The sequence below is a fragment of the Oncorhynchus masou genome, chromosome 18, assembly GCF_036934945.1.
Source record: "Oncorhynchus masou masou isolate Uvic2021 chromosome 18, UVic_Omas_1.1, whole genome shotgun sequence".
In the NCBI taxonomy this organism is placed as follows: Eukaryota; Metazoa; Chordata; class Actinopteri; order Salmoniformes; family Salmonidae; genus Oncorhynchus; species Oncorhynchus masou.
This window is the reverse complement of record NC_088229.1, coordinates 80,052,054-80,069,153: the sequence shown is the minus strand read 5'-3', so window position 1 is coordinate 80,069,153 and position 17,100 is coordinate 80,052,054. Positions and strand designations below refer to the sequence as shown.

Genomic DNA, 17,100 nt, shown 5'->3' with positions numbered 1-17,100 from the left:
TCAGGCTGTCTCAGTGGGGTTCAGAGGTGGGCTGAGCGGGGCTGGAAGACATGGGGGCTGGGACTGAGCTGTTATCCCCAGTATCAGGCTGTCTCAGTGGGGTTCAGAGGTGGGCTGAGCAGGGCTGGAAGACATGGGGGCTGGGACTGCGCTGTTATCCCCAGTATCAGGCTGTCTCAGTGGGGTTCAGAGGTGGGCTGAGCAGGGCTGGAAGACATGGGGGCTGGGACTGAGCTGTTATCCCCAGTATCAGGCTGTCTCAGTGGGGTTCAGAGGTGGGCTGAGCGGGGCTGGAAGACATGGGGGCTGGGACTGCGCTGTTATCCCCAGTATCAGGCTGTCTCAGTGGGGTTCAGAGGTGGGCTGAGCAGGGTTGGGGCTGGAAGACATGGGGGCTGGGACTCTGAGCTGTTAAAAATATTTATTTAAAGATTTTTTATAAATGTGAATATTTGTAGCTACTTTTTAAGTGAATACCGAAGTCAACTTGTGCAACACGTTATGAGACAAAAAGGGTTGTGTTCTTCATTTCACCGGTCATATACTGTTTGATTTTGAATCTTACTGGTAGTTCCCATACATGTGGTGTTTGTTAACAAGCACAACGACGAGAGACCAGAGCCTTGGGAGTCAAATAAAAAGGTTAAATTGTATTTTTAAACCTAAAAGATAAAGTTGTGCAGCATGTGCCAGCTGATCTAGTTACAGGAGGGAATGCACAACTAGATGTTTGCCAGCTAGATATCTGATAACTATTAAGTTAACTGTCTAAAATGTGCTAAATGCTCTGCCGTTGTGCATTTGGTTTGTTAATTTAGTAACTAGTTCACTTCTTCCCAAATCAATTTGCTTGGTAACAGCAGAGAATTCCCTCCTGGATAAAGAGCCATGTTGTCTACTATCTTGTTTTGGGTATGGAGCAAACAGTGAGTAGCATATTTTAGTTACTTGTATAACTTTATGAGCTGGGATGTCTGTCCTGCAAATACTTCAGGTCAGAGACTGTAGAAAATGTTTGCAATGCTCTCGTTAGCATTTAGGTAGCACTCTCTATGGGGATTGACATGTACTTGTTAGCATTGCTAAACCTTCAGATTACAGAGTATGAGTGGGGTTTGAAAACAGCGCCCCTTCTGTTCAGTGCCAGTATTACTGAATATCCCAGTAAGGCACAAGGTCTGTATGACAAACCGCCAAAGACTACTATGATGTGTACTAAAAACTCTTACCTGGTTCCTCCAAACAGGATGATCCGATCTCCCACCAAGCAGCAGCACTGTCTCCTCCTGGGGCACGGACCTTTACCCTGCGGCTCCACCTTCTTCCATGAGAACGCCTCTGGAGGACACACACAATCATGTGAGAAAAATCATGTTTATCCACCACACCATGGCATTTCATCTTCGCTGATCCTCAACACTGGGCCTCACAAGGGTGCGTTCTCAGCCCCCTCCTGTACTCCCTGTTCACCCATGACTGCATGGACAAGCACGCCTCCAACTCGATCATCAAGTTTGCAGACGACACAACAGTGTTAGGCCTGATTAGCAACAACGACGAGGCGGCCTACAGGAAGGAGGTGAAGGCCCTTGGAGTGTGTTGTCAGGAAAATAACCACGCAGAAGAAATTTGGCTTGTCATCTAAAACCCTCTCAAACTTTTACAGATGCACAATCGAGCATCCAGTCAGGCTGTATCACCGCCTGGTACGGCAACTGCTCCGCCCACAACCGTAAGGCTCTCCAGAGGGTAGTGAGGTCTGCACAACGCATCACCGGGGTCAAACTACCTGCCCTACAGGACACCTACACCACCAGATGTCACAGGAAGGCCAAAAAGACCATCAAGGACAACAACCACCCGAGCCACTGCCTGTTCACCCTATTTATTTTACCTTTATTTTACTAGGCAAGTCAGTTAAGAACAAATTCTTATTTTCAATGACGGCCTAGGAACAGTGGGTTAACTGCCTGTTCAGGGGCAGAACGACAGATTTTTACTTTGTCAGCTCGGGGATTGCAACTTTTCGGTTACTAGTCCAACGCTCTAACCACTAGGCTACCCTGCCGCCCCTATTATCATCCAGAAGGCGAGGTCAGTACAGGTGCATCAAAGCTGGGACCGAAAAACTGAAAAACAGCTTCTATCTCAAGGCCATCAGACTGTTAAACAGCCATCACTAACATTGAGTGGCTGCTGTCAACATACTGACTCAACTCCAGCCACTTTAATAATTAAAAATTGGATGCAATAAATGTATCACTAGTCACTTAAACAATGCCATTTTATATAATGTTTACAAACCGTACATTACTCATCTCATATGTATATACACTGTACTCTATACCATCTACTGCATCTTGCCTATGCCGTTCGGCCATCGCTCATCCAGATATTTATATGTACATATTCTTATTCATTCCTTTACACTTGTGTGTATAATTGTTAGATTACTTGTTAGATATTACTGCATGGTCTAAACTAGAATCACAAGCATTTTGATGCACCCACATTAACATCTGCTAACCATGTGTATGTGACAAATACAATTTGATTTGATTTGAAATGTATGGAACTTAACCGCACACTCTAGGAGCTCAGATGCAAAAATGTAATTACCAACGTTTCGACAGCCAAGCTGTCTTCATCAGGGTATAATCACAAACACTGCGGGATGACTCGTTTATAGCCATATTTCTGACGAAATCCGATTGTTTTTTGCAAATTCTTTTGATTTGACAGAATTGGCTGTCGAATCAAAAGAATTTGAAAAAAAACAATCCGATTTCGACAGAAATATGGCTGAGACGCAAAGAAAGTTCAAGGAGACAAGAATGATCAGATTAATATTGCCATTGAGAAAATTCAAAACAAAACGAGACATGACCTTTTTCAAGGTCAGTCTCGCAAAAAGGCGCATTCTTGCGTTCTAACTACCCGCTATTCAAAGTGCTCTGAACAGATTAAGGGAATTGTTCACAAACATTGGCACATCCTAAAATCAGATGATAGTCTCGGTAATGTGTTTTCGGACCTTCCCTTGGACGTATTCTCGCGGGGCAGAAATCTCAGAGACCAATTGGTAAACTCTGATTTACCACCCCAAGATATTCCTGAAAACGTCTATTTGCTCCCCTACTGGATGGAAACTACAAGTGTAATGGCTGTGCTCAATGCAATGGCACTTATAAATGTAGATCCTTCAAACACCCACAAACAGGGAAATCGATCCCAATAAAAGGTGTTATTACGTGCTCCACTAAGGCAGTTATTTACCTTATAACTTGTCCTTGTGGTAAAAATTATGTAGGTAAAACAAAGCGCAAATTAAAAGTATGTATCTCAGAGCATCGTAGCACCATTAGGTGCAAAACTTGACTTGTCCAGTTGCGGCCCACTTCTTGGAGGCAGGCCACTCGATCTCGTCTCTGCGTTATATTGACATCGAACATGTCACCCTCCCGCGGAGAGGGGGTGACCTTGATAATTTATTGTTAAAAACGAGAGGCTGCCTGGATCTTTAATTTAAAAACCCTTGCGCCCTTCGGTCTCAACTTAGACTTTGATCTGAAGCCATTATTGTGATTATTGTGACTTTGGCATTGTAATTGTTTGTAAACTTGTGTAGTCAAATTAATCTATGATCGTATGCTATCCATTTGTTGTTTGTATGCTGTTCTTTGTATGACATTTTAATATTTGATTATTAACCAATGATATTAGGCCACTCCTGGCCATGATTACAGACACCTGTGTCTTTTGACACTATATAAACGAGTCATCCCGCAGTGTTTGTGATTATACCCTGATGAAGACAGCTTGGCTGTCGAAACGTTGGTAATTACATTTTTGCATCTGAGCTCCTAGAGTGTGCGGCTCTCTTTTGTTTTCAAGTTTTCTACTCCGCTAGCCAGCACCTCGTCTTAATAGGTGTGCGTTTCTTTTTCTTCTAGATGGAAAAGCTTTCCCCAAAACTACAAAGTAGCCTACCAGGGTTCTCCACGGGATTTTCCTTCTGAGTACGGCAGGGGTCTGGAGGGGATTCTGTATACTTCTGGCCCTTCCTTGGACACTGTGTTAACTAACCTCCAAACGAGCTTCAATACACCTTCCGTGGCCTCCAACTGCTCTTAAACGCTAGTAAAACCAAATGCATGCTTTTCAACCGTTCGCTGCCTGCACCCGCACGCCCGACTAGCATCACTACTCTGGACGGTTCTGACTTAGATGATGTGGACAACTACAAATACCTAGGTGTCTGGCTAGACTGTAAACTCTCCTTCCAGACTCATATTAAACATCTCCAATCAAAAATCATATTGAGAATAGGCTTTCAATTTCGCAACAGACTTCTTCACTCACACCGCCAAACTTACCCTAGTAAAACTGACTATCCTACCGATCCTCGACTTCGGCGATGTCATCTACAAAACAGCTTCCAATACTCTACTCAGCAAACTGGATGCAGTTTATCACAGTGCCATCCGTTTTGTTACTAAAGCACCTTATACCACCCACCACTGTGACCTGTATGCTCTAGTCGGCTGGCCATCGCTACATATTAGTCACTAGACCAACTGGCTCCAGGTCATCTATAAGTCTATGCTAGGTAAAGCTCTGCCTTATCTCAGTTCACTGGTCACGATAACAACACCCTCCCTCACCAACTTTAAACATCAACTATCTGAGCAGCTAACCGATCACTGCAGCTGTACATAGTCCAACGGTAAATAGCCCACCCAATCTACCTGCCTCATCCCCATACTGTTTTTATTTCATTTACTTTTCTGCTCTTTTGCACACCAGTATCTCTACTTGCACATGATCATCTGATCATTTATCACTCCTGTGTTAATCTGATAAATTGTAATTATTTGCTCCTACGGCCTATTTATTGCCTTACCTCCTCATGCCTTTTGCACACACTGTATATAGACTTTCTTTTTTCTACTGTGTCATTGACTTGTTTATTGTGTTATTGGCATGTTTATGTGTAACTCTGTGTTGTTGTCTGTGTCACACTGCTGTTGTCTCTGCTGTTGTTGTCTGTGTCAAACTTGTTCTCAACTAGCCTACCTGGTTAAATAAAGGTGAAAATATATATACATATATTATGCCCCCCTTTGAACGCATAGATTTTTGAACATCTGTTCAGTAACTACCATTTCCTGCAATCTAGAGCAAAAAAATCCCTTAAATGATGATTTTAAAATAATACAAAAGCCATGAACTTATTTCTACATAGTGGTGCAGCCAGGTCATATTGTTGTGGACTTATAGTAAAACAACAAAATTGGATGTTCTAAGTGTGATTTAGAGAGCAAAAACCTAGAAAAAAATATTTGATTGGTAGCCTAGTGGTTAAGCGCATTGGGCCAGTAACGAAAAGGTCGCTGGTTTGAATCCTGAGCATATCTAGTGGAAAATCTGCCTAAGTGCCCTTGAGCAAGGCACTTAACCTTAATTGCTCCTGTAATCATGTATTGTAATTTACACTGCACTATGTACTAGACCTAGATATTGTGTTGAGGACTAATATGTAGGCTATGTTTGACATTTTAAATGCATTTCAGTCCTTGACTAATAATGTTCTGTACTATGTATTATGTAATGTAGACCCCAGGAAGAGTAGTTGATGCTTTTGCAGGGGTAAATGAGGATCCTAATAAGGACCGATTACCATCTGCTAAATGGGGATCCTAATAAAGACCATCTGCTAAATGGGGATCCTAATAAGGACCAATTACCATGGGGTAATAGGTAATGGGTAATAGGTAGGTGGCTGTGTTGTATCTCTATTTAGAAGTAGACAACCTCAGGTAGTTAATGTTACATAAACCTGATCTCGTCTCCATTGAACTCTTCAATTCATTCATCTGGTCCCTTTATTTAGAACAGACAAAGAGGATGATAGGACGGAGAGAGAGGTTACAGCCAGGAGGACAGCATTAGTTTATTAATATAGAACTTTGTGCATCAGAAACAGCATAACCTCTTTTTCTCTCTCTCTCCATTCTGTGTGGCAGATAGATCAGTGACTGTGTGGCTGCTCAGTATTCAATCATCCCTTATAAGGCATCACCATGGACCGCTATGGCAAACAAGCTGTTCAGGCCTTTCAGCGCCATAGATCAAGGCCTGAACAGAGAGGTTGTGCTGCCATCTAGTGGACAGATTTAGAACAGCGGGAAGAGATGGCTCAGTGACACAGTGCCCCAAATGGCACCATATCCCATATAGATCACTACAGGCCCTGGTCAAAAACAGTGCACAGACCTGAAACGGTCAGTCCCTACCCTACCCAGGCCCGCGATGTTCAGACCCTGCCTGTCCTACCAACCCAACACTAGCTCCCTGTCTGTCCAACAAACCCACATGACTGTCCTCCCAACCCACATTACTGTCCTACCAACCAAACACTAGCTCCCTGCCTGTCCAACCAACCCAACAATAGCTCCCTGCCTGTCCTACCAACCCACATGACTGTCCTCCCAACCCACATGACTGTCCTACCAACCTGACACTAGCTCCCTGCCTGTCCTACCAACCCACATGACTGTCCTACCAACCCAACACTAGCTCCCTGCCTGTCCTCCCAATCCACATGACTATCCTTCCAACCCACATGACTGTCCTCCCAACCCACATGACTGTCCTACCAACCAAACACTAGCTCCCTGCCTGTCCAACCAACCCAACAATAGCTCCCTGCCTGTCCTACCAACCCACATGACTGTCCTCCCAACCCACATGACTGTCCTACCAACCTGACACTAGCTCCCTGCCTGTCCAACCAACCCACATGACTGTCCTACCAACCCAACACAAGCTCCCTGCCTGTCCTACCAACCCACATGACTGTCCTCCCAACCCACATGACTGTCCTACCAACCTGACACTAGCTCCCTGCCTGTCCTACCAACCCACATGACTGTCCTACCAACCCAACACTAGCTCCCAGCCTGTCCTCCCAACCCACATGACTGTCCTACCAACCCAGCACAAGCTCCCTGCCTGTCCTAACAACCAATATGACTGTCCTACCAACCCAACACTAGCTCCCTGCCTGTCCTACCAACCCAACACTAGCTCGCTGCCTGTCCTAACAACCAATATGACTGTCCTACCAACCCAACACTAGCTCCCTGCCTGTCCAACAAACCCAACACTAGCTCCCTGCCTGTCCTACCAACACAACACTAGCTCACTGCCTGTCCTACCAAACCAACAATAGCTCGTACGGATCCTACCAAACCTCAGAGCGTAGAATGGATGGAGAATTGTATGTTCTTAGAACGGTTGATCACCTGGGTTGAACTTCCAGAGGTCATTGAAGTGTCGGTCCAGACGAGCGTTATAGCCCCCAAATATATACAGCTCCCCGTTGTAGGAAACTGGAGGAAAAGGAAACAGGAAAATGAATATAACATGAACATATAGGGGAAATGTATTTCTGTTTAAAAAACATTTTCATTCATATGACAAGTATCAAGGTCACACAGCCACCCTAAAGACACAAACACACCTCAACAGGAAAAGTGGGGCCCTAAAGACAACCCAACAGGAACAGTGGGGCCCTAAAGACACCACAACAGGAACAGTGGGGCCCTAAAGACACAAACACACCCCAACAGGAACAGTGGGGCCCTAAACTCACCCCAACAGGAGCCGTGGGGCCCTAAAGACACCCCAACAGGAACAGTGGGGCCCTAAAGACACCCCAACAGGAACAGTGGGGCCCTAAAGACACCCCAACAGGAGCCGTGGGGCCCTAAAGACAACCCAACAGGAGCAGTGGGGCCCTAAAGACACCCCAACAGGAACAGTGGGGCCCTAAAGGCAACCCAACAGGAACAGTGGGGCCCTAAAGACACCCCAATAGGAGCAGTGGAGCCCTAAAGACACCCCAACAGGAGCAGTGGGGCACTAAAGACACCCCAACAGGAACAGTGGGGCCCTAAAGGCACTCCAACAGGAACAGTGGGGTCCTAAAGACACCCCAACAGAAGCAGTGGGGCCCTAAAGACACACCAACAGGAACAGTGGAGCCCGAAAGACACAAACACACCCAACAGGAACAGTGGGGCCATAAAAACACCCCAGCAGGAACAGTGGGGCCCTAAAGACACCCCAACAGGAACAGTGGGGCCCTAAAGACACCCCAACAAGAACAGTGGGGCCCTAAAGACACCTCAACAGGAACAGTGGGGCCCTAAAGACACCCCAACAGGAGCCGTGGGGCCCAAAAGGCACCCCAACAAGAACAGTGGAGCCCTAAAGACACAAACACACCCCAACAGGAGCCGTGGGGCCCTAAAGACACCCAAACAGGAACAGTTGGGCCCTAAAGACACAAACACACCCCAACAGGAACAGTGGGCCCTAAAGACACCCCAACAGGAGCCGTGGGGCCCTAAAGACACCCCAACAGGAACAGTGGGGCCCTAAAGACACCCAACAGGAACAGTGGCGCCCTAAAGACACCCCAACAGGAGTAGTGAGAACCTAAAGACACCCCAACAGGAACAGTGGGGCGCTAAAGACACACCAACAGGAGTAGTGAGACCCTAAAGACACCCCAACAGGAACAGTGGGGCCCTAAAGACACCCCAACAGGAGCAGTGGAGTCCTAAATACACCCCAACAGGAGCAGTAGGGCCCTGAAGACACCCCAACAGGAACAGTGGGGCCCTAAAGACACCTCAACAGGAGCAGTGGGGCCCTAAAGACACCCCAACAGGAACAGTGGGCCCTAAAGACACCCCAACAGGAGCAGTGGGGCCCTAAAGACACCCCAACAGGAACAGTGGGGCACTAAAGACACTCCAACAGGAGTAGTGAGACCCAAAAGACACCCCAACAGGAACAGTGGGGCCCTAAAGACACCCCAACAGGAACAGTGGGGCCCTAAAGACACCCCAACAGGAGTAGTGGGGCCCTAAAGACACCCCAACAGGAGCAGTGGGGCCCTAAAGACACCCCAACAGGAACAGTGGGGTCCGAAAGATACACCAACAGGAGCAGTGGGGCCCTAAAGAGAACCCAAAGGAACCGTGGGGCCCTAAATACACCCCAACAGGAACAGTGGGCCCTAAAGACACCCCAACAGGAGCAGTGGGGCCCTAAAGACACCCCAACAGGAACAGTGGGGCCCTAAAGGCACCCCAAAAGGAACAGTGGCGCCATAAAAACACCCCAACAGGAACAGTGGGGCCCTAAAGACACAAACACACCCCAACAGGAACAATGGGTTCCTAAAGACACAAACACACCCCAACAGGAACAGTGGGGCCCTAAAGACACCCCAACAGGAGCCGTGGGGCCCTAAAGACACCAAACAGGAACAGTGGGGCCCTAAAGACACCCCAACAGGAGTAGTGAGACCCTAAAGACACCCCAACAGGAACAGTGGGGCGCTAAAGACACACCAACAGGAACAGTGGGGTCCTAAAGACACCCCAAAGGAACAGTGGGGCCCTAAAGACACCCCAACAGGAACAGTGGGCCCTAAAGACACCCCAACAGGAGCAGTGGGGCCCTAAAGACACCCCAACAGGAACAGTGGGGCCCTAAAGGCACCCCAACAGGAACAGTGGGGCCCTAAAGACACGCCAACAGGAGCAGTGGGGCCCTAAAGACACACCAACAGGAACAGTGGAGCCCTAAAGACACAAACACACCCAACAGGAACAGTGGGGCCCTAAAGACAAACCAACAGGAGCAGTGGGGCCCTAAAGACACCCCAACAGGAGCAGTGGGGCCCTAAAGACACCCCAACAGGAGCAGTGGAGCCCTAAAGACACCCCAACAGGAGCAGTGGAGCCCTAAAGACACCCCAACATGAACAGTGGGGCCCTAAAGACAACCCAAAAGGAACAGTGGAACCCTAAAGACACCCCAAAAGGAACAGTGGAACCCTAAAGACACCCCAACAGGAACAGTGGAGCCCTAAAGACACCCCAACATGAACAGTGGGGCCCTAAAGACAACCCAAAAGGAACAGTGGAACCCTAAAGACACCCCAAAAGGAACCGTGGAACCCTAAAGACACCCCAACAGGAACAGTGGGGCCCTAAAGACACCCCAACAGGAACAGTGGGGCCCTAAAGACACCCCAACAGGAGTAGTGAGACCCTAAAGACACCCCAACAGGAACAGTGGGGCGCTAAAGACACACCAACAGGAGTAGTGAGACCCTAAAGACACCCCAACAGGAACAGTGGGGCGCTAAAGACACACCAACAGGAGCAGTGGGGCCCTGAAGACACCCCAACAGGAGCAGTGGGGCCCTAAAGACACCCCAACAGGAACAGTGGGGCCCTAAAGACACACCAACAGGAGTAGTGGGGCCCTAAAGACACCCCAACAGGAGCAGTGGGGCCCTAAAGACACCCCAACAGGAACAGTGGGGTCCGAAAGATACACCAACAGGAGCAGTGGGGCCCTAAAGAGAACCCAAAGGAACAGTGGGGCCCTAAATACACCCCAACAGGAACAGTGGGCCCTAAAGACACCCCAACAGGAGCAGTGGGGCCCTAAAGACACCCCAACAGGAGCAGTGGGGCCCTAAAGACACCCCAACAGGAACAGTGGGGCCCTAAAGGCACCCCAAAAGGAACAGTGGCGCCATAAAAACACCCCAACAGGAGCAGTGGGGCCCAAAAGGCACCCCAACAGGAACAGTGGAGCCCTAAAGACACAAACACACCCCAACAGGAACAATGGGTTCCTAAAGACACAAACACATCCCAACAGGAACAGTGGGGCCCTAAAGACACCCCAACAGGAGCCGTGGGGCCCTAAAGACACCAAACAGGAACAGTGGGGCCCTAAAGACACCCCAACAGGAGTAGTGAGACCCTAAAGACACCCCAACAGGAACAGTGGGGCGCTAAAGACACACCAACAGGAACAGTGGGGTCCTAAAGACACCCCAAAGGAACAGTGGGGCCCTAAAGACACCCCAACAGGAACAGTGGGCCCTAAAGACACCCCAACAGGAGCAGTGGGGCCCTAAAGACACCCCAACAGGAACAGTGGGGCCCTAAAGGCACCCCAACAGGAACAGTGGGGCCCTAAAGACACCCCAACAGGAGCAGTGGGGCCCTAAAGACACACCAACAGGAACAGTGGAGCCCTAAAGACACAAACACACCCAACAGGAACAGTGGGGCCCTAAAGACAAACCAACAGGAGCAGTGGGGCCCTAAAGACACCCCAACAGGAGCAGTGGGGCCCTAAAGACACCCCAACAGGAGCAGTGGAGCCCTAAAGACACCCCAACAGGAGCAGTGGAGCCCTAAAGACACCCCAACATGAACAGTGGGGCCCTAAAGACAACCCAAAAGGAACAGTGGAACCCTAAAGACACCCCAAAAGGAACAGTGGAACCCTAAAGACACCCCAACAGGAACAGTGGAGCCCTAAAGACACCCCAACATGAACAGTGGGGCCCTAAAGACAACCCAAAAGGAACAGTGGAACCCTAAAGACACCCCAAAAGGAACCGTGGAACCCTAAAGACACCCCAACAGGAACAGTGGGGCCCTAAAGACACCCCAACAGGAACAGTGGGGCCCTAAAGACACCCCAACAGGAGTAGTGAGACCCTAAAGACACCCCAACAGGAACAGTGGGGCGCTAAAGACACACCAACAGGAGTAGTGAGACCCTAAAGACACCCCAACAGGAACAGTGGGGCGCTAAAGACACACCAACAGGAGCAGTGGGGCCCTGAAGACACCCCAACAGGAGCAGTGGGGCCCTAAAGACACCCCAACAGGAACAGTGGGGCCCTAAAGACACACCAACAGGAGCAGTGGAGCCCTAAAGACACCCCAACAGGAACAGTGGGGCCCTAAAGACACCTCAACAGGAGCAGTGGGGCCCTAAAGACACCCCAACAGGAACAGTGGGGCCCTAAAGACACCTCAACAGGAGCAGTGGGGCCCTAAAGACACCCCAACAGGAACAGTGGGCCCTAAAGACACCCCAACAGGAGCAGTGGGGCCCTAAAGACACCCCAACAGGAACAGTGGGGCACTAAAGACACTCCAACAGGAGTAGTGAGACCCAAAAGACACCCCAACAGGAACAGTGGGGCCCTAAAGACACCCCAACAGGAACAGTGGGGCCCTAAAGCCACCCCAACAGGAGTAGTGGGGCCCTAAAGACACCCCAACAGGAGCAGTGGGGCCCTAAAGACACCCCAAAAGGAACAGTGGGGTCCGAAAGATACACCAACAGGAGCAGTGGGGCCCTAAAGAGAACCCAAAGGAACAGTGGGGCCCTAAATACACCCCAACAGGAACAGTGGGCCCTAAAGACACCCCAACAGGAGCAGTGGGGCCCTAAAGACACCCCAACAGGAACAGTGGGGCCCTAAAGGCACCCCAAAAGGAACAGTGGCGCCATAAAAACACCCCAACAGGAACAGTGGGGCCCTAAAGACACCCCAACAGGAGCAGTGGGGCCCAAAAGGCACCCCAACAGGAACAGTGGAGCCCTAAAGACACAAACACACCCCAACAGGAACAATGGGTTCCTAAAGACACAAACACACCCCAACAGGAACAGTGGGGCCCTAAAGACACCCCAACAGGAGTAGTGAGACCCTAAAGACACCCCAACAGGAACAGTGGGGCGCTAAAGACACCCCAAAGGAACAGTGGGGCCCTAAAGACACCCCAACAGGAACAGTGGGCCCTAAAGACACCCCAACAGGAGCAGTGGGGCCCTAAAGACACCCCAACAGGAACAGTGGGGCCCTAAAGGCACCCCAACAGGAACAGTGGGGCCCTAAAGACACCCCAACAGGAGCAGTGGGGCCCTAAAGACACACCAACAGGAACAGTGGAGCCCTAAAGACACAAACACACCCAACAGGAACAGTGGGGCCCTAAAGACAAACCAACAGGAGCAGTGGGGCCCTAAAGACACCCCAACAGGAGCAGTGGGGCCCTAAAGACACCCCAACAGGAGCAGTGGAGCCCTAAAGACACCCCAACATGAACAGTGGGGCCCTAAAGACAACCCAAAAGGAACAGTGGAACCCTAAAGACACCCCAAAAGGAACAGTGGAACCCTAAAGACACCCCAACAGGAACAGTGGAGCCCTAAAGACACCCCAACATGAACAGTGGGGCCCTAAAGACAACCCAAAAGGAACAGTGGAACCCTAAAGACACCCCCAAAGGAACCGTGGAACCCTAAAGACACCCCAACAGGAACAGTGGGGCCCTAAAGACACCCCAACAGGAACAGTGGGGCCCTAAAGACACACCAACAGGAGTAGTGAGACCCTAAAGACACCCCAACAGGAACAGTGGGGCGCTAAAGACACACCAACAGGAGTAGTGAGACCCTAAAGACACCCCAACAGGAACAGTGGGGCGCTAAAGACACACCAACAGGAGCAGTGGGGCCCTGAAGACACCCCAACAGGAGCAGTGGGGCCCTAAAGACACCCCAACAGGAACAGTGGGGCCCTAAAGACACACCAACAGGAGCAGTGGAGCCCTAAAGACACCCCAACAGGAGCAGTGGGGCCCTAAAGACACCTCAACAGGAGCAGTGGGGCCCTAAAGACACCCCAACAGGAACAGTGGGGCCCTAAAGACACCCCAACAGGAACAGTGGGGAACTAAAAACACCCCAACAGGAACAGTGGGGCACTAAAGACACCCAAACAGGAGCAGTGGGGCCCTAAAAACACAAACACACCCCAACAGGAACAATGGGGCCCTAAAGACACAAACACACGCCAACAGGAACAGTGGGGCCCTAAAGACACCCCAACAGGAGCAGTGGGGCCCTAAAGACACCCCAACAGGAGCAGTGGAGCCCTAAAGACACCCCAACATGAACAGTGGGGCCCTAAAGACAACCCAAAAGGAACAGTGGAACCCTAAAGACACCCCAAAAGGAACAGTGGAACCCTAAAGACACCCCAACAGGAACAGTGGGACCCTAAAGACACCCCAACAGGAACAGTCGGGCCCTAAAGACACCCCCAACAGGAACAGTGGGGCCCTAAAGACACCTCAACAGGAGCTGTGGGGCCCTAAAGACACCCCAACAGGAACAGTGGGGCCCTAAAGACACCCCCAACAGGTACAGTGGGGAACTAAAAACACCCCAACAGGAACAGTGGGGCACTAAAGACACCCAAACAGGAGCAGTGGGGCCCTAAAAACACAAACACACCCCAACAGGAACAATGGGGCCCTAAAGACACAAACACACGCCAACAGGAACAGTGGGGCCCTAAAGACACCCCAACAGGAGCAGTGGGGCCCTAAAGACACCCCAACAGGAACAGTGGATCCCTAAAGACACACCAACAGGAGCAGTGGGGCCCTAAAGACACCCCAACAGGAACAGTGGGGTCCTAAAGGCACCCCAACAGGAGCAGTGGGGCCCTAAAGACACCCCAACATGAACAGCGGGGCCCTAAAGACAACCCAAAAGGAACAGTGGAACCCTAAAGACACCCCAAAAGGAACAGTGAAACCCTAAAGACACCCCAACAGGAACAGTGGGGCCCTAAAGACACCCCAACAGGAACAGTGGGGCCCTAAAGACACCCCAACAGGAACAGTGGGGCCCTAAAGACACCCCAACAGGAACAGTGGAGACCTAAAGACAACCCAAAAGGAGCAGTGGGGCCCTAAAGACACACCAACAGGAGCAGTGGGGCCCTAAAGACACCCCAAAGGAACAGTGGGGCCCTAAAGACACCCCAACAGGAACAGTGGAGACCTAAAGACAACCCAAAAGGAGCAGTGGGGCCCTAAAGACACACCAACAGGAGCAGTGGGGCCCTAAAGACACCCCAAAGGAACAGTGGGGCCCTAAAGACACCCCAACAGGAGCAGTGGGGCCCTAAAGACACCCCAACAGGAGCAGTGGGGCCCTAAAGACACCCCAACAGGAACAGTAGGGCCCTAAAGACACCCCAACAGGAACAGTGGAGCCCTAAAGACACCCCAACAGGAACAGTGGGGCCCTAAAGACACCCCAACAGGAACAGTGGGGCCCTAAAGACACCCCAACAGGAACAGTGGAGCCCTAAAGACACCCCAACAGGAACAGTGACATCATAAAAGTAAGAAAGCGGGACAATTTTACCCTTCTCTGTTGAACTTATAATGAATGCATTGCCATTAACGTCTTCTGTTTACTTATAATGAATCCATTGACATTAAAGTCTTCTGTTTACTTATAATGAATGCATTGACATTAAAGTCTTCTCTGTTGAACTTATGATGAATGCATTGACATTAGAGCCTTTTAATTGCCACTGTTCATTACTGAAAGTGCTTTAGAGTTCAACTCTGCCAAAATGCTATAATAACAGTTAAAAGGTTGAAAAATGCAACGTCTGTCTGTGTGTCTGTCTGTCTGTCTCTTACAGGCTGAGTGGCTACGTCGTCCCTCTGGTGGGAGCTGAGCAGTAGCAGTGTTCAGCCAGCTGTTGGTCTCTGTATCAAACACCTTTATCTTGTTGCAGTAGATCTCATTACTAGAGTGGAACGGACCGAAGCGATCTGCTCTGCCTCCAAACACAAACATCTTAGTGCCAATGATGGTGGCAGAGTGGAAGTCCCTCCAACGAGCTGGAGTACCCTGGAGAGGAGAGAGGAGGGGGGATAGAGGAGAAGAGGAGAGAGAGAAGAGGGGGGAAGAGAGAGAGGGGAGGGGATAGAGGAGAAGAGAGGAGAGAGAAGAGAGAGGAGGGGGGAAAGAGGGGAAGAGAGAGAGGGATAGAGGAGAAGAGAGAAGAGGAGAGGGGGAAGAGAGAAGGGAGGGGGATAGAGGAGAAGAGAGGAGAGAGAAGAGGAGAGGGGGGAAGAGAGAAGGGAGGGGGGATAGAGGAGAAGAGAGGAGAGAGAGAAGAGGGGGGAGAGGGAAGAGGGGAGAGGGGAGGGATAGAGAGAAGAGGAGAGAGGGGAGAGGGAAGGGGGCAGAGAGGAGAGAGAGAAGGGTGGAGAGGGGAGGAGAGAAGAGCGGGAAGAGGGAAGAGGTGTGGACAGGGGAGAGAAGAGGTGCGGACAGGGGAGAGGAGAAGGGCGGAGAGGGGAGAAGAGAGGCGGACAGGGGAGAGGAGAAGGGCGGAGAGTTAGTGGTGATGGTGACAGAGAAGAAGTCCCTCCAACAAGCAGGATTATACTAGAATAGAGGAGAGAATCTCCTTTAATAACCTCTTGAAACTCTAGGGGCGCTATATCATTTTTGGATAAAAAGACGTGCCCGTTTTAAGCGCAATATTTTGTCACAAAAAGATGCTCGACTATGCATATAATTGGTAGCTTTGGAAAGAAAACACTCTGACGTTTCCAGAACTGCAAAGATATTTTCTGTGCGTGCCCTAGAACGTGAGCTACAGGCAAAACCAAGATGAGACGGCATCCAGGAAATGAGCAGGATTTTTGAGGCTCTGTTTTCCATTGTCTCCTTATATGGCTGTGAATGCGAGAGGAGTAAGTCTGCCCTTTCTGTCGTTTCCCCAAGGTGTCTGCAGCATTGTGACGTATTTGTAGGCATATCATTGGAAGATTGACCATAAGAGACCACATTTACCAGGTGTCCGCCCGGTGTCCTGCGCCGAAATTGGTGCGCAAAAGTCAGCTGCAAGTATTTTTCCACAGAATTCAGAGAAGAATGCAGGCTTCCACGAACGATATATCAATGAAGAGATATGTGAAAAAACACCTTGAGGATTGATTCCAAACAACGTTTGCCATGTTTCGGGTCGATATTATGGAGTTAATTCGGAAAAAGTTTGACGTTGTAGGTGACTGAATTTTCGGTTCGTTTCGGTAGCCAAATGTGATGTACAAAACGGAGCGATTTCTCCTACACAAAGACGCTTTCAGGAAAAACTGCGCATTTGCTATGTAACTGAGAGTCTCCTCATTGAAAACATCCGAAGCTCTTCAAAGGTAAATGATTTTATTTATTTGGTTATCTGGTTTTTGTGAAAATGTTGCGTGCTAAATGCTACTCAAAATGCTAAGCTAGCTTAGCATACTCTTACACAAATTAGTCAATTGCTATGGTTCAAAAGCATATTTTGAAAATCTGAGATGACAGTGTTGT

The 17,100-nt window shown here is 49.6% G+C and overlaps 1 protein-coding gene across 5 annotated transcripts in view; it reads right to left on the bottom strand.

Moving 5' to 3' along the window:
* Positions 1–17,100, bottom strand: part of LOC135505300 (kelch domain-containing protein 3-like) — a 115,211-nt gene that overhangs the window by 55,860 nt on the left and 42,251 nt on the right. For all 5 annotated transcript variants that reach the window (XR_010450242.1, XM_064924556.1, XM_064924554.1 and 2 more), the window contains 3 exons: positions 15,414–15,627; positions 7,308–7,394; positions 1,230–1,338 (listed from right to left, as the gene is read on the bottom strand). Coding sequence is in view for 4 of the 5 variants with exons in the window: in XM_064924556.1 (XP_064780628.1) it covers positions 1,230–1,338; positions 7,308–7,394; positions 15,414–15,627 (410 nt within the window). In the remaining variant the exon portion in view is untranslated. The remainder of the gene's footprint in view (positions 1–1,229; positions 1,339–7,307; positions 7,395–15,413; positions 15,628–17,100) is intronic.